We start from the raw sequence: 23,453 nt of genomic DNA on the forward strand, positions 1-23,453 counted from the left end.
TGAAATCATCTGATTTAGTGTTGGTGATACTCCCTCTGAAATCATCTGATTTAGTGCTGAATGATTTAGTGTTGGTGATACTCCCTCTGAAATCATCTGATTTAGTGCTGAATGATTTAGTGTTGGTTATACTCCCTCTGAAATCATCTGATTTAGTGCTGAATGATTTAGTGTTGGTGTTACTCCTTCTGAAATCATCTGATTTAGTGTTGGTGTTACTCCTTCTGAAATCATCTGATTTAGTGTTGGTGTTACTCCTTCTGAAATCATCTGATTTAGTGTTACTCCTCTGAAATCATCTGATTTAGTGTTGGTGTTACTCCCTCTGAAATCATCTGATTTAGTGTTGGTGTTACTCCCTCTGAAACCATCTGATTTAGTGTTGGTGTTACTCCCTCTGAAAACATCTGATTTAGTGTTGGTGATACTCCCTCTGAAATCATCTGATTTAGTGTTGGTGTTACTCCCTCTGAAAACATCTGATTTAGTGTTGGTGATACTCCCTCTGAAATCATCTGATTTAGTGTTGGTGTTACTCCTCTGAAACCATCATCCTTCTGAAATCATCTGATTTAGTGTTGGTGATACTCCATCTGAAATCATCTGATTTAGTGTTGGTGTTACTCCTTCTGAAACCATCTGATTTAGTGTTGGTGTTAATCCTTCTGAAATCATCTGATTTAGTGCTGAATGATTTAGTGTTGGTGATACTCCTTCTGAAATCATCTGATTTAGTGTTGGTGTTACTCCTTCTGAAACCATCTGCTTTAGTGTTGGTGTTACTCCCTCTGAAATCATCTGATTTAGTGTTGGTGTTACTCCTTCTGAAATCATCTGATTTAGTGCTGAATGATTTAGTGTTGGTGTTACTCCCTCTGAAATCATCTGATTTAGTGTTGGTGTTACTCCCTCTGAAATCATCTGATTTAGTGCTGAATGATTTAGTGTTGGTGTTACTCCCTCTGAAATCATCTGATTTAGTGTTGGTGATACTCCCTCTGAAATCATCTGATTTAGTGCTGAATGATTTAGTGTTGGTGATACTCCCTCTGAAATCATCTGATTTAGTGTTGGTGTTACTCCCTCTGGAACCATCTGATTTAGTGTTGGCGTTAATCCTTCTGAAATCATCTGATTTAGTGTTGGTGTTACTCCTTCTGAAACCATCTGATTTAGTGTTGGTGTTACTCCCTCTGAAATCATCTGATTTAGTGTTGGTGATACTCCCTCTGAAATCATCTGATTTAGTGCTGAATGATTTAGTGTTGGTGATACTCCCTCTGAAATCATCTGATTTAGTGCTGAATGATTTAGTGTTGGTGTTACTCCCTCTGAAATCATCTGATTTAGTGCTGAATGATTTAGTGTTGGTGTTACTCCTTCTGAAATCATCTGATTTAGTGCTGAATGATTTAGTGTTGGTGATAATCCTTCTGAAATCATCTGATTTAGTGCTGAATGATTTAGTGTTGGAGTTACTCCCTCTGAAATCATCTGATTTAGTGCTGAATGATTTAGTGTGGTGTTACTGTTCTGAAATCATCTGATTTAGTGTTGGTGATACTCCCTCTGAAATCATCTGATTTAGTGCTGAATGATTTAGTGTTGGTGTTACTCCTTCTGAAATCATCTGATTTAGTGTTGGTGTTACTCCCTCTGAAATCATCTGATTTAGTGCTGAATGATTTAGTGTTGGTGTTACTCCCTCTGAAATCATCTGATTTAGTGTTGGTGATACTCCTTCTGAAATCATCTGATTTAGTGTTGGTGTTACTCCTTCTGAAATCATCTGATTTAGTGTTGGTGATACTCCCTCTGAAATCATCTGATTTAGTGCTGAATGATTTAGTGTTGGTGATACTCCCTCTGAAATCATCTGATTTAGTGCTGAATGATTTAGTGTTGGTGTTACTCCCTCTGAAATCATCTGATTTAGTGCTGAATGATTTAGTGTTGGTGTTACTCCCTCTGAAACCATCTAGTGGTGGTGTTACTCCCTCTGAAACCATCTGATTTAGTGTTGGTGTTACTCCCTCTGAAATCATCTGATTTAGTGTTGGTGATACTCCCTCTGAAATCATCTGATTTAGTGCTGAATGATTTAGTGTTGGAGTTACTCCCTCTGAAATCATCTGATTTAGTGCTGAATGATTTAGTGTGGTGTTACTCCTTCTGAAATCATCTGATTTAGTGCTGAATGATTTAGTGTTGGTGTTACTCCTTCTGAAATCATCTGATTTAGTGCTGAATGATTTAGTGTTGGTGTTACTCCTTCTGAAATCATCTAATTTAGTGCTGAATGATTTAGTGTTGGTGATACTCCCTCTGAAATCATCTGATTTAGTGTTGGTGTTACTCCCTCTGAAACCATCTGATTTAGTGTTGGTGTTACTCCTTCTGAAATCATCTGATTTAGTGCTGAATGATTTAGTGTTGGTGATACTCCCTCTGAAATCATCTGATTTAGTGCTGAATGATTTAGTGTTGGTGTTACTCCTTCTGAAATCATCTCATTTAGTGTTGGTGTTACTCCCTCTGAAATCATCTGATTTAGTGCTGAATGATTTAGTGTTGGTGTTACTCCCTCTGAAATCATCTGATTTAGTGTTGGTGATACTCCTTCTGAAATCATCTGATTTAGTGTTGGTGTTACTCCTTCTGAAATCATCTGATTTAGTGTTGGTGATACTCCCTCTGAAATCATCTGATTTAGTGCTGAATGATTTAGTGTTGGTGATACTCCCTCTGAAATCATCTGATTTAGTGCTGAATGATTTAGTGTTGGTGTTACTCCCTCTGAAATCATCTGATTTAGTGCTGAATGATTTAGTGTTACTCCCTCTGAAACCATCTGATTTAGTGTTGGTGTTACTCCCTCTGAAATCATCTGATTTAGTGTTGGTGATACTCCCTCTGAAATCATCTGATTTAGTGCTGAATGATTTAGTGTTGGTGATACTCCCTCTGAAATCATCTGATTTAGTGCTGAATGATTTAGTGTTGGTGATACTCCCTCTGAAATCATCTGATTTAGTGCTGAATGATTTAGTGTTGGTGTTACTCCTTCTGAAATCATCTGATTTAGTGTTGGTGTTACTCCTTCTGAAATCATCTGATTTAGTGTTGGTGTTACTCCTTCTGAAATCATCTGATTTAGTGTTGGTGTTACTCCCTCTGAAATCATCTGATTTAGTGTTGGATGATTTAGTGTTGGTGTTACTCCCTCTGAAATCATCTGATTTAGTGCTGGTTATACTCCCTCTGAAATCATCTGATTTAGTGTTGGTGTTACTCCTTCTGAAATCATCTGATTTAGTGCTGAATGATTTAGTGTTGGTGTTACTCCCTCTGAAATCATCTGATTTAGTGTTGGTGTTACTCCTTCTGAAACCATCTGATTTAGGGTTGGTGTTACTCCCTCTGAAATCATCTGATTTAGTGTTGGTGTTACTCCCTCTGAAACCATCTGATTTAGTGTTGGTGTTACTCCCTCTGAAATCATCTGATTTAGTGTTGTGATACTCCCTCTGAAACCATCTGATTTAGTGTTGGTGTTACTCCCTCTGAAATCATCTGATTTAGTGCTGAATGATTTAGTGTTGGTGTTACTCCTTCTGAAATCATCTCATTTAGTGTTGGTGTTACTCCCTCTGAAACCATCTGATTTAGTGTTGATGTTACTCCCTCTGAAATCATCTGATTTAGTGTTGGTGTTACTCCTTCTGAAATCATCTGATTTAGTGTTGGTGTTACTCCCTCTGAAATCATCTGATTTAGTGCTGAATGATTTAGTGTTGGTGTTACTCCCTCTGAAACCATCTGATTTAGTGTTGGTGTTACTCTCTCTGAAACCATCTGATTTAGTGTTGGTGTTACTCCCTCTGAAATCATCTGATTTAGTGTTGGTGTTACTCCATCTGAAACCATCTGATTTAGTGTTGGTGTTACTCCTTCTGAAATCATCTGATTTAGTGTTGGTGTAACTCCCTCTGAAATCATCTGATTTAGTGCTGAATGATTTAGTGTTGGTGTTACTCCTTCTGAAATCATCTGATTTAGTGTTGGTGTTACTCCCTCTGAAATCATCTGATTTAGTGTTGGTGTTACTCCCTCTGAAATCATCTGATTTAGTGTTGGTGTTACTCCCTCTGAAATCATCTGATTTAGTGCTGAATGATTTAGTGTTTACTCCTCTGAAATCATCTGATTTAGTGTTATACTCCCTCTGAAATCATCTGATTTAGTGTGCTGAATGATTTAGTGTTGGTTACTCCTCTGAAATCATCTGTTTTAGTGTTGGTGTTACTCCCTCTGAAATCATCTGATTTAGTGCTGAATGATTTAGTGTTGGTGTTACTCCTCTGAAATCATCTGATTTAGTGTTGGTGTTACTCCCTCTGAAATCATCTGATTTAGTGCTGAAACCATCTGATTTAGTGTTGGTGTTACTCCCTCTGAAATCATCTGATTTAGTGATTTGTTGGTGTTACTCCTCTGAAACCATCTGATTTAGTGTTGGTGTTACTCCCTCTGAAATCATCTGATTTAGTGTTGGTGTTACTCCTCTGAAATCATCTGATTTGGTGTTACTCCTCTGAAACCATCTGATTTAGTGTTGGTGTTACTCCTTCTGAAATCATCTGATTTAGTGTTGGTGTTACTCCTCTGAAATCATCTGATTTAGTGTTGGTGTTACTCCTCTGAAATCATCTGATTTAGTGCTGAATGATTTAGTGTTGGTGTTACTCCCTCTGAAACCATCTGATTTAGTGTTGGTGTTACTCCCTCTGAAATCATCTGATTTAGTGTTGGTGTTATTCTGAAATCATCTGATTTAGTGCTGAATGTTGGTGTTACTCCTCTGAAATCATCTGATTTATTGTTGGTGTTACTCCCTCTGAAATCATCTGATTTAGTGTTGGTGATACTCCTCTGAAATCATCTGATTTAGTGCTGAATGATTTAGTGTGTTACTCCTCTGAAATCATCTGATTTAGTGTTGATTTAGTGTTGGTGTTACTCCTCTGAAATCATCTGATTTAGTGCTGAATGATTTAGTGTTGGTGTTACTCCTTCTGAAATCATCTGATTTAGTGTTGGTGTTACTCCTTCTGAAATCATCTGATTTAGTGTTGGTGTTACTCCTTCTGAAATCATCTGATTTAGTGTTGGTGTTACTTCTGAAAATCATCTGAATGATTTAGTGTTGGTGTTACTCCTTCTGAAATCATCTGATTTAGTGCTGAATGATTTAGTGTTGGTGTTACTCCCTCTGAAATCATCTGATTTATCTGAATGATTTAGTGTTGGTGTTACTCCCTCTGAAATCATCTGATTTAGTGCTGAATGATTTAGTGTTGGTGTTACTCCTCTGAAATCATCTGATTTAGTGCTGAATGATTTAGTGTTGGTGTTACTCCCTCTGAAACCATCTGATTTAGTGTTGGTGTTACTCCCTCTGAAATCATCTGATTTAGTGTTGGTGTTACTCCTCTGAAATCATCTGATTTAGTGCTGAATGATTTAGTGTTGGTGTTACTCCCTCTGAAATCATCTGATTTAGTGCTGAATGATTTAGTGTTGGTGTTACTCCTTCTGAAATCATCATCTGAATGATTTAGTGTTGGTGTTACTCCTTCTGAAATCATCTGATTTAGTGCTGAATGATTTAGTGTTCTGTGTTACTCCTTCTGAAAATCATCTGAATTTAGTGTTGGTGTTACTCCCTCTGAAACCATCTGATTTAGTGTTGGTGTTACTCCCTCTGAAATCATCTGATTTAGTGTTGGTGTTACTCCTCTGAAATCATCTGATTTAGTGATTTGTGTTGTGTTACTCCCTCTGAAATCATCTCCTCCTTCTGAAATCATCTGATTTAGTGCTGAATGATTTAGTGTTGGTGTTACTCCCTCTGAAATCAGTCTGATTTAGTGTTGGTGTTACTCCTCTGAAATCATCTGATTTAGTGTTGGTGTTACTCCTTCTGAAATCATCTGATTTAGTGCTGAATGATTTAGTGTTGGTGTTACTCCCTCTGAAATCATCTGATTTAGTGTTGGTGTTACTCCTTCTGAAATCATCTGATTTAGTGTTGGTGTTACTCCTTCTGAAATCATCTGATTTAGGGTTGGTGTTACTCCTCTGAAATCATCTGATTTAGAATGATTTAGTGTTGTTACTCCCTCTGAAATCATCATCTGATTTAGTGTTGGTGTTACTCCATCTGAAATCATCTGATTTAGTGCTCCTTCTGAAATCATCTGATTTAGTGTTGGTGTTACTCCCTCTGAAATCATCTGATTTAGTGTTGGTGTTACTCCCTCTGAAATCATCTGATTTAGTGTTGGTGTTACTCCCTCTGAAATCATCTGATTTAGTGCTGAATGATTTAGTGTTGGTGTTACTCCCTCTGAAACCATCTGATTTAGTGTTGGTGTTACTCCCTCTGAAACCATCTGATTTAGTGTTGGTGTTACTCCCTCTGAAATCATCTGATTTAGTGTTGGTGTTACTCCCTCTGAAACCATCTGATTTAGTGTTGGTGTTACTCCTTCTGAAATCATCTGATTTAGTGTTGGTGTTACTCCCTCTGAAATCATCTGATTTAGTGCTGAATGATTTAGTGTTGGTGTTACTCCCTCTGAAATCATCTGATTTAGTGTTGGTGTTACTCCCTCTGAAATCATCTGATTTAGTGCTGAATGATTTAGTGTTGGTGTTACTCCCTCTGAAACCATCTGATTTAGTGTTGGTGTTACTCCCTCTGAAACCATCTGATTTAGTGTTGGTGATAATCCTTCTGAAATCATCTGATTTAGTGCTGAATGATTTAGTGTTGGTGTTACTCCCTCTGAAATCATCTGATTTAGTGCTGAACGATTTAGTGTGGTGTTACTCCTTCTGAAATCATCTGATTTAGTGCTGAATGATTTAGTGTTGGTGTTACTCCTTCTGAAATCATCTGATTTAGTGCTGAATGATTTAGTGTTGGTGTTACTCCCTCTGAAATCATCTGATTTAGTGTTGGTGATACTCCTTCTGAAATCATCTGATTTAGTGCTGAAAATGATTTAGTGTTGGTGTTACTCCTCTGAAACCATCTGATTTAGTGTTGGTGTTACTCCCTCTGAAACCATCTGATTTAGTGTTGGTGTTACTCCTTCTGAAATCATCTGAATTAGTGCTGAATGATTTAGTGCTGGTGATACTCCCTCTGAAATCATCTGATTTAGTGCTGAATGATTTAGTGTTGGTGTTACTCCTTCTGAAATCATCTGATTTAGTGTTACTCCCTCTGAAATCATGATTTAGTGTTGGTGTTACTCCCTCTGAAATCATCTGATTTTTGCTGAATGATTTTGGTGTTACTCCCTCTGAAACCATCTGATTTAGTGTTGGTGTTACTCCCTCTGAAATCATCTGATTTAGTGTTGGTGTTACTCCCTCTGAAACCATCTGATTTAGTGTTGGTGTTACTCCTTCTGAAATCATCTGATTTAGTGTTGGTGTTACTCCCTCTGAAATCATCTGATTTAGTGCTGAATGATTTAGTGTTGGTGTTACTCCCTCTGAAATCATCTGATTTAGTGTTGGTGTTACTCCCTCTGAAATCATCTGATTTAGTGCTGAATGATTTAGTGTTGGTGTTACTCCCTCTGAAACCATCTGATTTAGTGTTGGTGTTACTCCCTCTGAAACCATCTGATTTAGTGTTGGTGATAATCCTTCTGAAATCATCTGATTTAGTGCTGAATGATTTAGTGTTGGTGTTACTGCCTCTGAAATCATCTGATTTAGTGCTGAACGATTTAGTGTGGTGTTACTCCTTCTGAAATCATCTGATTTAGTGCTGAATGATTTAGTGTTGGTGTTACTCCTTCTGAAATCATCTAATTTAGTGCTGAATGATTTAGTGTTGGTGATACTCCCTCTGAAATCATCTGATTTAGTGTTGGTGTTACTCCCTCTGAAACCATCTGATTTAGTGTTGGTGATACTCCCTCTGAAATCATCTGATTTAGTGTTGGTGTTACTCCCTCTGAAACCATCTGATTTAGTGTTGGTGTTACTCCCTCTGAAACCATCTGATTTAGTGTTGGTGTTACTCCTTCTGAAATCATCTGATTTAGTGCTGAATGATTTAGTGTTGGTGATACTGAAATCATCCTCTGAAATCATCTGATTTAGTGTTGAATGATTTAGTGTTGGTGTTACTCCTTCTGAAATCATCTGATTTAGTGTTGGTGATACTCCCTCTGAAATCATCTGATTTAGTGCTGAATGATTTAGTGTTGGTGTTACTCCCTCTGAAATCATCTGATTTAGTGTTGGTGTTACTCCCTCTGAAATCATCTGATTTAGTGCTGAATGATTTAGTGTTGGTGTTACTCCCTCTGAAACCATCTGATTTAGTGTTGGTGTTACTCCCTCTGAAATCATCTGATTTAGTGTTGGTGTTACTCCCTCTGAAACCATCTGATTTAGTGTTGGTGTTACTCCCTCTGAAATCATCTGATTTAGTGTTGGTGTTACTCCCTCTGAAATCATCTGATTTAGTGTTGGTGTTACTCCTTCTGAAATCATCTGATTTAGTGTTGGTGTTACTCCCTCTGAAATCATCTGATTTAGTGTTGAATGATTTAGTGTTGGTGTTACTCCCTCTGAAATCATCTGATTTAGTGTTGGTGTTACTCCCTCTGAAACCATCTGATTTAGTGTTGGTGATACTCCCTCTGAAATCATCTGATTTAGTGTTGGTGTTACTCCCTCTGAAACCATCTGATTTAGTGTTGGTGTTACTCCCTCTGAAACCATCTGATTTAGTGTTGGTGTTACTCCTTCTGAAATCATCTGAATTAGTGCTGAATGATTTAGTGCTGGTGATACTCCCTCTGAAATCATCTGATTTAGTGTTGAATGATTTAGTGTTGGTGTTACTCCTTCTGAAATCATCTGATTTAGTGTTGGTGATACTCCCTCTGAAATCATCTGATTTAGTGCTGAATGATTTAGTGTTGGTGTTACTCCCTCTGAAATCATCTGATTTAGTGTTGGTGTTACTCCCTCTGAAATCATCTGATTTAGTGCTGAATGATTTAGTGTTGGTGTTACTCCCTCTGAAACCATCTGATTTAGTGCTGAATGATTTAGTGTTGGTGTTACTCCTTCTGAAATCATCTGATTTAGTGTTGGTGTTACTCCTTCTGAAATCATCTGATTTAGTGCTGAATGATTTAGTGTTGGTGTTACTCCTTCTGAAATCATCTAATTTAGTGCTGAATGATTTAGTGTTGGTGATACTCCCTCTGAAATCATCTGATTTAGTGTTGGTGTTACTCCCTCTGAAACCATCTGATTTAGTGTTGGTGATACTCCCTCTGAAACCATCTGATTTAGTGTTGGTGTTACTCCCTCTGAAACCATCTGATTTAGTGTTGGTGATAATCCTTCTGAAATCATCTGATTTAGTGCTGAATGATTTAGTGTTGGTGTTACTCCCTCTGAAATCATCTGATTTAGTGCTGAATGATTTAGTGTTGGTGTTACTCCCTCTGAAATCATCTGATTTAGTGTTGGTGTTACTCCCTCTGAAATCATCTGATTTAGTGCTGAATGATTTAGTGTTGGTGTTACTCCCTCTGAAACCATCTGATTTAGTGTTGGTGTTACTCCCTCTGAAACCATCTGATTTAGTGTTGGTGATAATCCTTCTGAAATCATCTGATTTAGTGCTGAATGATTTAGTGTTGGTGTTACTCCCTCTGAAATCATCTGATTTAGTGCTGAACGATTTAGTGTGGTGTTACTCCTTCTGAAATCATCTGATTTAGTGCTGAATGATTTAGTGTTGGTGTTACTCCTTCTGAAATCATCTGATTTAGTGCTGAATGATTTAGTGTTGGTGTTACTCCTTCTGAAATCATCTAATTTAGTGCTGAATGATTTAGTGTTGGTGATACTCCCTCTGAAATCATCTGATTTAGTGTTGGTGTTACTCCCTCTGAAACCATCTGATTTAGTGTTGGTGATACTCCCTCTGAAATCATCTGATTTAGTGTTGGTGTTACTCCCTCTGAAACCATCTGATTTAGTGTTGGTGTTACTCCCTCTGAAACCATCTGATTTAGTGTTGGTGTTACTCCTTCTGAAATCATCTGAATTAGTGCTGAATGATTTAGTGCTGGTGATACTCCCTCTGAAATCATCTGATTTAGTGCTGAATGATTTAGTGTTGGTGTTACTCCTTCTGAAATCATCTGATTTAGTGTTGGTGTTACTCCCTCTGAAATCATCAGATTTAGTGTTGGTGTTACTCCCTCTGAAACCATCTGATTTAGTGTTGGTGTTACTCCTTCTGAAATCATCTGATTTAGTGCTGAATGATTTAGTGTTGGTGTTACTCCCTCTGAAACCATCTGATTTAGTGTTGGTTTTACTCCTTCTGAAATCATCTGATTTAGTGTTGGTGTTACTCCCTCTGAAATCATCTGATTTAGTGTTGGTGTTACTCCCTCTGAAATCATCTGATTTAGTGTTGGTGTTACTCCCTCTGAAATCATCTGATTTAGTGCTGAATGATTTAGTGTTGGTGTTACTCCTTCTGAAATCATCTGATTTAGTGTTGGTGATACTCCCTCTGAAATCATCTGATTTAGTGCTGAATGATTTAGTGTTGGTGTTACTCCCTCTGAAATCATCTGATTTAGTGTTGGTGTTACTCCCTCTGAAATCATCTGATTTAGTGCTGAATGATTTAGTGTTGGTGTTACTCCCTCTGAAACCATCTGATTTAGTGTTGGTGTTACTCCCTCTGAAACCATCTGATTTAGTGTTGGTGTTACTCCCTCTGAAATCATCTGATTTAGTGTTGGTGTTACTCCCTCTGAAACCATCTGATTTAGTGTTGGTGTTACTCCTTCTGAAATCATCTGATTTAGTGTTGGTGTTACTCCCTCTGAAATCATCTGATTTAGTGCTGAATGATTTAGTGTTGGTGTTACTCCCTCTGAAACCATCTGATTTAGTGTTGGTGATAATCCTTCTGAAATCATCTGATTTAGTGCTGAATGATTTAGTGTTGGTGTTACTCCTCTGAAATCATCTGATTTAGTGCTGAATGATTTAGTGTTGGTGTTACTCCTTCTGAAATCATCTGATTTAGTGCTGAATGATTTAGTGTTGGTGTTACTCCTTCTGAAATCATCTGATTTAGTGCTGAATGATTTAGTGTTGGTGTTACTCCTTCTGAAATCATCTGATTTAGTGCTGAAAATGATTTAGTGTTGGTGATACTCCCTCTGAAATCATCTGATTTATTTACTCCTCTGAAACCATCTGATTTAGTGTTGGTGTTACTCCCTCTGAAACCATCTGATTTAGTGCTGAATGATTTAGTGTTGGTGTTACTCCTTCTGAAATCATCTGATTTAGTGTTGGTGTTACTCCCTCTGAAATCATCTGATTTAGTGTTGGTGATAATCCTTCTGAAATCATCTGATTTAGTGCTGAATGATTTAGTGTTGGTGATACTCCCTCTGAAATCATCTGATTTAGTGTTGGTGTTACTCCCTCTGAAACCATCTGATTTAGTGTTGGTGATACCTTCTGAAATCATCTGATTTAGTGCTGAATGATTTAGTGTTGGTGTTACTCCTTCTGAAATCATCTGATTTAGTGTTGCTGAAATCATCTGATTTAGTGTTGGTGTTACTCCCTCTGAAATCATCTGATTTAGTGATTTTGGTGTTACTCCCTCTGAAATCATCATCTGAATGATTTAGTGTTGTGTTACTCCCTCTGAAAATCATCTGATTTAGTGTTGGTGTTACTCCCTCTGAAATCATCTGATTTAGTGCTGAATGATTTAGTGTTGGTGTTACTCCTCTGAAATCATCTGATTTGAGTGTTGGTGTTACTCCTCTGAAATCATCATCTGATTTAACCATCTGATTTAGTGTTGGTGATAATCCTTCTGAAATCATCTGATTTAGTGCTGAAATCATCTGATTTAGTGTTGGTGTTACTCCCTCTGAAATCATCTGATTTAGTGCTGAATGATTTAGTGTTGGTGTTACTCCTTCTGAAATCATCTGATTTAGTGCTGAATGATTTAGTGTTGGTGTTACTCCTTCTGAAATCATCTGATTTAGTGCTGAATGATTTAGTGTTGGTGATAATCCTTCTGAAATCATCTGATTTAGTGTTGGTGTTACTCCCTCTGAAACCATCTGATTTAGTGTTGGTGATACTCCCTCTGAAACCATCTGATTTAGTGTTGGTGTTACTCCCTCTGAAACCATCTGATTTAGTGTTGGTGATAATCCTTCTGAAATCATCTGATTTAGTGCTGAATGATTTAGTGTTGGTGTTACTCCTTCTGAAATCATCTGATTTAGTGTTGGTGTTACTCCCTCTGAAATCATCTGATTTAGTGTTGGTGATACTCCCTCTGAAATCATCTGATTTAGTGCTGAATGATTTAGTGTTGGTGATACTCCCTCTGAAATCATCTGATTTAGTGCTGAATGATTTAATGTTGTGTTACTCCCTCTGAAACCATCTGATTTAGTGTTGGTGTTACTCCCTCTGAAATCATCTGATTTAGTGTTGGTGATACTCCCTCTGAAATCATCTGATTTAGTGTTGGTGTTACTCCTTCTGAAATCATCTGATTTAGTGCTGAATGATTTAGTGTTGGTGTTACTCCTTCTGAAATCATCTGATTTAGTGTTGGTGTTACTCCTTCTGAAATCATCTGATTTAGTGTTGGTGTTACTCCTTCTGAAATCATCTGATTTAGTGTTGGTGTTACTCCCTCTGAAATCATCTGATTTAGTGTTGGTGTTACTCCCTCTGAAATCATCTGATTTAGTGTTGGTGTTACTCCCTCTGAAACCATCTGATTTAGTGTTGGTGTTACTCCCTCTGAAACCATCTGATTTAGTGTTGGTGTTACGCCCTCTGAAATCATCTGATTTAGTGCTGAATGATTTAGTGTTGGTGTTACTCCCTCTGAAATCATCTGATTTAGTGCTGGTGATACTCCCTCTGAAATCATCTGATTTAGTGTTGGTGTTACTCCTTCTGAAATCATCTGATTTAGTGCTGAATGATTTAGTGTTGGTGTTACTCCCTCTGAAATCATCTGATTTAGTGTTGGTGTTACTCCCTCTGAAACCATCTGATTTAGTGTTGGTGTTACTCCTTCTGAAATCATCTGATTTAGTGTTGGTGTTACTCCCTCTGAAATCATCTGATTTAGTGTTGGTGTTACTCCCTCTGAAATCATCTGATTTAGTGCTGAATGATTTAGTGTTGGTGTTACTCCCTCTGAAATCATCTGATTTAGTGTTGGTGTTACTCCCTCTGAAATCATCTGATTTAGTGCTGAATGATTTAGTGTTGGTGTTACTCCCTCTGAAACCATCTGATTTAGTGTTGGTGTTACTCCCTCTGAAATCATCTGATTTAGTGTTGGTGTTACTCCCTCTGAAATCATCTGATTTAGTGCTGAATGATTTAGTGTTGGTGTTACTCCCTCTGAAATCATCTGATTTAGTGTTGGTGTTACTCCCTCTGAAATCATCTGATTTAGTGCTGAATGATTTAGTGTTGGTGTTACTCCCTCTGAAATCATCTGATTTAGTGTTGGTGTTACTCCTTCTGAAATCATCTGATTTAGTGTTGGTGTTACTCCCTCTGAAATCATCTGATTTAGTGCTGAATGATTTAGTGTTGGTGTTAATCCTTCTGAAATCATCTGATTTAGTGCTGAATGATTTAGTGTTGGTGTTACTCCCTTTAAAAAAGGAAGGGTTGTTTACACATACAAAAAAAAAAAAAAAAAAATGCCTTTGGGCATTTGGTGTATTTTGTCTTGCTTTCTTCTTCAATGTGACCCTCGTTTTTCTTAACTCCTCATTATCTTCTACGTCTTTCAGAGCGGGAAGAGTTTGGGCCGGTGTTCGTCCAGGAACCACATGATGCCGTCTTTGCGTTGGACTCTGAGGAGAAGAAAGTGATGATGAGCTGTGAAGCCAGAGGCAACCCTGTACCTGTATACAGGTATGACTCTATCTATATCTCTATTTCTAACCCTGTACCTGTAGAAAGGTAGGACTCTATCTCTATCTCTATCTCTAACCCTGTACCTGTATACAGGTATGACTCTATCTCTATCTCTAACCCTGTACCTGTATACAGGTATGACTCTATCTCTAACCCTGTACCTGTATACAGGTATACCTATATCTATATATCTAACCCTGTACCTGTATACAGGTATACCTATATCTCTATCTCTAACCCTGTACCTGTATACAGGTATACCTATATCTATATATCTAACCCTGTACCTGTATACAGGTATACCTATATCTCTATCTCTAACCCTGTACCTGTATACAGGTATACCTATATCTCTATCTCTAACCCTGTACCTGTATACAGATATAACTATATCTATATATCTAACCCTGTACCTGTATACAGGTATTATCTCTATCTATATCTATATCTCTATCTATCTAACCCTGTACCTGTATACAGGTATATACCTATCTCTATCTCTAACCCTGTACCTGTATACAGGTATTACTCTATCTAACCCTGTATATCTATATATCTAACCCTGTACCTGTATACAGGTATGATCTATATCCTATACCTATCTCTATCTCTAACCCTGTACCTGTATACAGGTATACCTATATCTCTATCTCTAACCCTGTACCTGTATACAGGTATACCTATATCTCTATATCTAACCCTGTACCTGTATACAGGTATACCTATATCTCTATCTCTAACCCTGTACCTGTATACAGGTATACCTATATCTCTATCTCTAACCCTGTACCTGTATACAGATATAACTATATCTATATATCTAACCCTGTACCTGTATACAGGTATTACTCTATCTATATCTATATATCTAACCCTGTACCTGTATACAGGTATACCTATATCTCTAACCCTGTGCCTGTATACAGGTATTACTCTATCTATATCTATATATCTAACCCTGTACCTGTATACAGGTATACCTATACCTATATCTCTAACCCTGTACCTGTATACAGGTATACCTATATCTCTATCTCTAACCCTGTACCTGTATACAGGTATACTCTAACCCTGTACCTGTATACAGGATATGACTATATCTATATATCTAACCCTGTACCTGTATACAGGTATACCTATATCTCTATCTCTAACCCTGTACCTGTATACAGGTATACCTATATCTCTATCTCTAACCCTGTACCTGTATACAGGTATACCTATATCTCTATATCTAACCCTGTACCTGTATACAGGTATTACTCTATCTATATCTCTATCTCTAACCCTGTACCTGTATACAGGTATGACTCTATCTCCAACCCTGTACCTGTATACAGGTATACCTATATCTCTATCTCTAACCCTGTACCTGTATACAGGTATGACTCTATCTCTATCTCTAACCCTGTACCTGTATACAGGTATGACTCTATCTCTATCTCTAACCCTGTACCTGTATACAGGTATGACTATATCTATATATCTAACCCTGTACCTGTATACAGGTATGACTCTATCTCTATCTCTAACCCTGTACCTGTATACAGGTATGACTATATCTATATATCTAACCCTGTACCTGTATACAGGTATACCTATATCTATATATCTAACCCTGTACCTGTATACAGGTATACCTATATCTCTATCTCTAACCCTGTACCTGTATACAGATATACCTATATCTCTATCTCTAACCCTGTACCTGTATACAGGTATACCTATATCTATATATCTAACCCTGTACCTGTATACAGGTATTACTCTATCTATATCTATATATCTAACCCTGTACCTGTATACAGGTATTACTCTATCTATATCTATATATCTAACCCTGTACCTGTATACAGGTATTACTCTATCTATCTCTATCTCTAACCCTGTACCTGTATACAGGTATGACTCTATCTATATCTCTATCTCTAACCCTGTACCTGTATACAGGTATACCTATATCTGACTACCTATCTATCTCTAACCCTGTACCTATCTCTATCTCTATCTCTAACCCTGTACCTGTATACAGGTAACCCTGACCTCTATCTCCAACCCTGTACCTGTATACAGGTATACCTATATCTCTATCTCTAACCCTGTACCCAGGTATGACTCTATACAAGGTATACAGGTATACCTATATCTCTATCTCTAACCCTGTACCTGTATACAGGTATTACTCTATCTCTATCTCTATCTCTATCTCTAACCCTGTACCTGTTTACAGGTATGACTATATCTATATATCTAACCCTGTACCTGTATACAGGTATTACTCTATCTCTAACCCTGTACCTGTATACAGGTATACCTATATCTCTATCTCTAACCCTGTACCTGTTTACAGGTATACCTATATCTCTATCTCTAACCCTGTACCTGTATACAGGTATAACTCTATCTCTATCTCTATCTCTAACCCTGTACCTGTATACAGGTATGACTCTATCTCTATCTCTATCTCTATCTCTAACCCTGTACCTGTATACAGGTATGACTCTATCTCTATCTCTATCTCTAACCCTGCTGTACCTGTATACATGTATGACTCTATCTCTATCTCTATCTCTATATCTAACCCTGTACCTGTATACAGGTATGACTCTATCTCTATCTCTATCTCTATCTCTAACCCTGTACCTGTATACAGGTATGACTCTATCTCTATCTCTATCTCTAACCCTGTACCTGTATACAGGTATTACTCTATCTCTATCTCTAACCCTGTACCTGTATACAGGTATGACTCTATCTCTATCTCTAACCCTGTACTTGTATACAGGTATGACTCTATCTCTATCTCTAACCCTGTACCTGTATACAGGTATGACTCTATCTCTATCTCTAACCCTGTACCTGTATACAGGTATGACTCTATCTCTATCTCTAACCCTGTACCTGTATACAGGTATACCTATATCTCTATCTCTAACCCTGTACCTGTATACAGGTATACCTATATCTCTATCTCTAACCCTGTACCTGTATACAGGTATGACTCTATCTCTATCTCTATCTCTAACCCTGTACCTGTATACAGGTATGACTCTATCTCTATCTCTATCTCTAACCCTGTACCTGTATACAGGTATGACTCTATCTCTATCTCCAACCCTGTACCTGTATACAGGTATGACTCTATCTCTATCTCTAACCCTGTACCTGTATACAGGTATACCTATATCTCTATCTCTAACCCTGTACCTGTATACAGGTATGACTCTATCTCTATCTCTAACCCTGTACCTGTATACAGGTATGACTCTATCTCTATCTCTAACCCTGTACCTGTATACAGGTATACCTATATCTCTATCTCTAACCCTGTACCTGTATACAGGTATGACTCTATCTCTATATCTATCCCTGTACCTGTATACAGGTATGACTCTATCTCTATCTCTAACCCTGTACCTGTATACAGGTATGACTCTATCTATATCTATATCTCTAACCCTGTACCTGTATACAGGTATGACTCTATCTCTATCTCTAACCCTGTACCTGTATACAGGTATGACTCTATCTATATATCTAACCCTGTACCTGTATACAGGTATACCTATATCTCTAACCCTGTACCTGTATACAGGTATACCTATATCTCTATCTCTATCTCTAACCCTGTACCTGTATACAGGTATACTCTATCTCTAACCCTGCTGTACCTGTATACAGATAACCTATATCTCTATCTCTAACCCTGTACCTGTATACAGGTATATCTCTAACTACCTATCTCTATCTCTATCTATATTTCTAACCCTGTACCTGTATACAGGTATGACTCTATCTCTATCTCTATCTCTAACCCTGTACCTGTATACAGGTATGACCTATCTCTATCTCTATCTATACACCTGCTGTACCTGTATGATCTCTATCTCTATCTCTATCTCTAACCCTGTACCTGTATACAGGTATGACTCTATCTCTATCTCTAACCCTGTACCTGTATACAGGTATGACTCTATCTCTATCTCTAACCCTGTACCTGTATACAGGTATGACTCTATCTCTATCTCTAACCCTGTACCTGTATACAGGTATGACTCTATCTCTATCTCTAACCCTGTACCTGTATACAGGTATGACTCTATCTCTAACCCTGTACCTGTATACAGGTATGACTCTATCTCTATCTCTAACTCTAACCCTGTACCTGTATACAGGTATGACTCTATCTCTATCTCTAAGTCGCTCTGGATAAGAGCGTCTGCTAAATGACTTAAATGTAATGTAATGTAATGTATACAGGTATGACTCTATCTCTATCTCTATCTCTAGCCCTGTACCTGTATACAGGTATGACTCTATCTCTATCTCTAACCCTGTACCTGTATACAGGTATGACTCTATCTCTATCCCTGGACCTGTATACAGGTATGACTCTATCTCTAACCCTGGACCTGTATACAGGTATGACTCTATCTCTAACCCTGTACAGGTTTGTGAACTCGGCCTCAGGACCAGCTAGATGGGGGGACTATTTTCTTTGCCCAGCTCTTGGCATTGCAGGGCTTGGTAATGATATGAGAGGGGGTCACAGTATTTGAGATGTTTCCAAAACTGAATTTCTCTTTTTTGACTTTTTATTATTAGTGGATATTGGCCTAATTCTGCCCTGCATGCAGGGTTTGTAGTTTTCCTCTGGACATGTAGGAGAATCTTACAGAACTCTACATGCAGGGTTTCAATGGGGTGTTTGTCCCATTTGGTGAAATCTTGTTTTGCAAGTGGACCCCACACCTCGCTGGCATGAAGTGCAATTGGTTCAATGACACATTCAATTAGTTTTAGACCCTGGTTAAAGAATTTTGTTATTTTCTTGTCCATTTTTAATGCTGCATGTATTGCCAGTATACATTGATTTAATTATGTCATATGTTTTACCCCCTACACCCCTTTCAAAAATGTTGTAGAACAGTCCTGTACGCCAAATAGAATCAAATGCTTTTTGGAAGTCGATGAAGCAAGCGTGTATGTTGGTATTATTTTGGTGGACATGTTTATCTATCAGGGTGTGTAGGGTGTAAATATCATCAGTCATGTGATGTTTGGTATAAATTCAATTAGGCTTTTACTCAAGACATTGTGCTTATTAATTACATGTATAATACTACAGAAAACCTTCCCAGGTTACTGTTCACACAAATGCCTCTGTAATTGTTAGGGTCAAATTTGTCTCTGTTCTTAAAGATTGGGGTTATGAGTCCTTGATTCCAGATGTCAGGGAAATAACCTACACTCAGGATCAAATTAAACAGTTTTAATATAGCCAACTGAAATGTTTCCCTCTCTCTCTTTATGTCCATCTTTCTCTCTCTCTGTCAATATCTCTTTCCATCTCTCTCCCGCTCTCTGTCAATTCAATTCAAGGGCTTTATTGGCATGGGAAACACGTGTTAACATTGCCAAAGCAAGTGAGGTAGATAATATACAAAGTGAATATATAAAGTGAAAAACAACAAAAATTAACAGTAAACATTACACATACAGAAGTTTCAAAACAGTAAAGACATTACAAATGTCATATTATATATATATATATACAATGTACAAATAGTTAAAGGACACAAGATAAAATAAATAAGCATAAATATGGGTTGTATTTACAATGGTGTTTGTTTTTCACTGGTTGCCCTTTTCTCGTGGCAACAGGTCACAAATCTTGCTGCTGTGATGGCACACTGTGGAATTTCACCCAAAAGATATGGGAGTTTTTCAAAATTGGATTTGTTTTCGAATTCTTTGTGGATCTGTGTAATCTAGGGGAAATATGTCTCTCTAATATGGTCATACATTGGGCAGGAGGTTAGGAAGTGCAGCTCAGTTTCCACCTCATTTTGTGGGCAGTGAGCACATAGCCTGTCTTCTCTTGAGAGCCATGTCTGCCTACGGCGGCCTTTCTCAATAGCAATGCTATGCTCACTGAGTCTGTACATAGTCAAAGCTTTCCTTAATTTTGGGTCAGTCACAGTGGTCAGGTATTCTGCCGCTGTGTACTCTCTGTGTAGGGCCAAATAGCATTCTAGTTTGCTCTGTTTTTTTGTTAATTCTTTCCAATGTGTTAAGTAACTATCTTTTTGTTTTCTCATGATTTGGTTGGGTCTAATTGTGCTGTTGTCCTGGGGCTCTGTAGGGTGTGTTTGTGTTTGTGAACAGAGCCCCTGGAACAGCTTGCTTAGGGGACTCTTCTCCAGGTTCATCTCTCTGTAGGTGATGGCTTTGTTATGGAAGGTTTGTGAATCGCTTCCTTTTAGGTGGTTGTAGAATTTAACGGCTCTTTTCTGGATTTTGATAATTAGTGGGTATCGGCCTAATTCTGCTCTGCATGCATTATTTGGTGTTTTACGTTGTACACGGAGGATATTTTTGCAGAATTCTGCGTGCAGAGTCTCAATTTGGTGTTTGTCCCATTTTGTGAAGTCTTGGTTGGTGAGCGGACCCCAGACCTCACAACCATAAAGGACAATGGGCTCTATGACTGATTCAAGTATTTTTAGCCAAATCCTAATTGGTATGTTGAAATTTATGTTTCTTTTGATGGCATAGAATGCCCTTCTTGCCTTGTCTCTCAGATCGTTCACAGCTTTGTGGAAGTTACCTGTGGCGCTGATGTTTAGGCCAAGGTATGTATAGTTTTTTGTGTGCTCTAGGGCAACAGTGTCTAGATGGAATTTGTATTTGTGGTCCTGGTGACTGGACCTTTTTTGGAACACCATTATTTTGGTCTTAATGAGATTTACTGTCAGGGCCCAGGTCTGACAGAATCTGTGCATAAGATCTAGGTGCTGCTGTAGGCCCTCCTTGGTTGGTGACAGAAGCACCAGATCATCAGCAAACAGCAGACATTTGACTTCGGATTCTAGCAGGGGTAGGCCGGGTGCTGCAGACTTTTCTAGTGCCCGCGCCAATTCGTTGATATATATGTTGAAGAGGGTGGGGCTTAAGCTGCATCCCTGTCTAACCCCACGACCCTGTGTGAAGAAATGTGTGTGTTTTTTCCAATTTTAACCGCACACTTGTTGTTTGTGTACATGGATTTTATAATGTCGTATGTTTTACCCCCAACACCACTTTCCATCAGTTTGTATAGCAGACCCTCATGCCAGATTGAGTCGAAGGCTTTTTTGAAATCAACAAAGCATGAGAAGACTTTGCCTTTGTTTTGGTTTGTTTGGTTGTCAGTTAGGGGGTGCAGGGTGAATACATGGTCTGTTGTACGGTAATTTGGTAAAAAGCCAATTTGACATTTGCTCAGTACATTGTTTTCATTGAGGAAATGTACGAGTCTGCTGTTAATAATAATGCAGAGGATTTTCCCAAGTTTACTGTTGACACATATTCCACGGTAGTTATTGGGGTCAAATTTGTCTCCACTTTTGTGGATTGGGGTGATCAGTCCTTGGTTCCAAATATTGGGGAAGATGCCAGAGCTAAGTATGATGTTAAAGAGTTTTAGTATAGCCAATTGGAATTTGTATATTTGATCATTTCATTGAGGATACCATCGACACCACAGGCCTTTTTGGGTTGGAGGGTTTTTATTTTGTCCTGTAACTCATTCAATGTAATTGGAGAATCCAGTGGGTTCTGGTAGTCTTTAATAGTTGATTCTAAGATCTGTATTTGATCATGTATATGTTTTTGCTCTTTATTCTTTGTTATAGAGCCAAAAAGATTGGAGAAGTGGTTTACCCATACATCTCCATTTTGGATAGATAATTCTTTGTGTTGTTGTTTGTTTAGTGTTTTCCAATTTTCCCAGAAAATTGGAAATCTGTCTCTGTCCATCTCTCTCTCTCTCTCTCTCTCTCTCTCTCTCTCTCTCTCTCTCTGTCCATCTCCATCTCTTTCTCTGTCTATCTCTGCCTTTCTCTATCTATATATGTCTCTGTTTCTCTCTCTCTGTCCATCTCCATCTCTTTCTCTGTCTCTCTCTGCCTTTCTCTATCTATATATGTCTCTGTTTCTCTCTCTCTGTCCATCTCCATCTCTTTCTCTGTCTATCTCTGCCTTTCTCTATCTATATATGTCTCTGTCTCTCTCTCTCTCTGTCCATCTCCATCTCTTTCTCTGTCTATCTCTGCCTTTCTCTATCTACATATGTCTCTGTCTCTCTCTCTGTCCATCTCCATCTCTTTCTCTGTCTATCTCTGCCTTTCTCTATCTACATATGTCTCTGTCTCTCTCTCTCTCTGTCCATCTCCATCTCTTTCTCTGTCTATCTCTGCCTTTCTCTATCTACATATGTCTCTGTCTCTGTCTATCTGTCCATCTCCATCTCTTTCTCTGTCTATCTCTGCCTTTCTCTATCTACATATGTCTCTGTCTCTCTCTCTGTCCATCTCCATCTCTTTCTCTGTCTATCTCTGCCTTTCTCTATCTATATATGTCTCTGTCTCTCTCTCTCTGTCTCTGTCTCTGTCTCTGTCTCTCTCTCTCTCTGTCCATCTCCATCTCTTTCTCTGTCTATCTCTGCCTTTCTCTATCTATATATGTCTCTGTTTCTCTCTCTCTGTCCATCTCCATCTCTTTCTCTGTCTATCTCTGCCTTTCTCTATCTATATATGTCTCTGTTTCTCTCTCTCTGTCCATCTCCATCTCTTTCTCTGTCTATCTCTGCCTTTCTCTATCTACATATGTCTCTGTCTCTGTCTCTCTCTATATTCATAAGAATCGGAGCCACAGATTCTACATGTAACCCTTTGTTCTCATTGTTTATGTCTGCAGTTGGTTCATCAATGGAACAGCAGTGGAGACAGAGAACCGTTACAGCTTGATCGACGGCAACTTGATAATAACCAACGCCAGCGAGACGGCAGACTATGGGAGATACCAGTGTAAGGCGGAGAACAGCTATGGGACGGTCCTGAGTCGGGATGCACTGATACAGTTTACCTGTGAGTATCTCTCTCTCTGATCTCTCCATTGACACACAGTATTATATACAGTTTGCCTGTGAGTATCTCTCTCTCTGATCTCTCCATTTACACACAGTATTATATACAGTTTGCCTGTGAGTATCTCTCTCTCTGATCTCTCCATTTACACACAGTATTATATACAGTTTGCCTGTGAGTATCTCTCTCTCTGATCTCTCTATTTACACACAGTATTATATACAGTTTGTTAGACTGAAGAAAAAAAAACTGGATTCAATCCCTATCGCGGAAGTATAGTGGAAGATCCTTGTTCAAATATAATGGTCATTTCCGATTGAGTCGACATACTGTATGCAGCGTTTATCGTGAATGCAATCTCCGGGACAAGTTGGGCTATGACAGATATTTTGCTATACTACTACTACTACTGCTATATATACTACTACTGCTATATATATATATATATATATATATATATATATATATATATATAGT

General features: G+C 38.1%; 1 protein-coding gene across 1 annotated transcript in view; it reads left to right on the forward strand.

Annotated features, from left to right (window-relative positions):
• Positions 1-23,453, forward strand: part of LOC115124438 (contactin-5-like) — a 653,850-nt gene that overhangs the window by 278,468 nt on the left and 351,929 nt on the right. The window contains 2 exon segments of the mRNA XM_065024146.1: positions 13,941-14,064; positions 22,807-22,976. Of these exon segments, the coding sequence (XP_064880218.1) occupies positions 13,941-14,064; positions 22,807-22,976 (294 nt within the window).

Source organism: Oncorhynchus nerka, linkage group LG11 (assembly GCF_034236695.1).
Source record: "Oncorhynchus nerka isolate Pitt River linkage group LG11, Oner_Uvic_2.0, whole genome shotgun sequence".
NCBI classification, from domain to species: Eukaryota; Metazoa; Chordata; class Actinopteri; order Salmoniformes; family Salmonidae; genus Oncorhynchus; species Oncorhynchus nerka.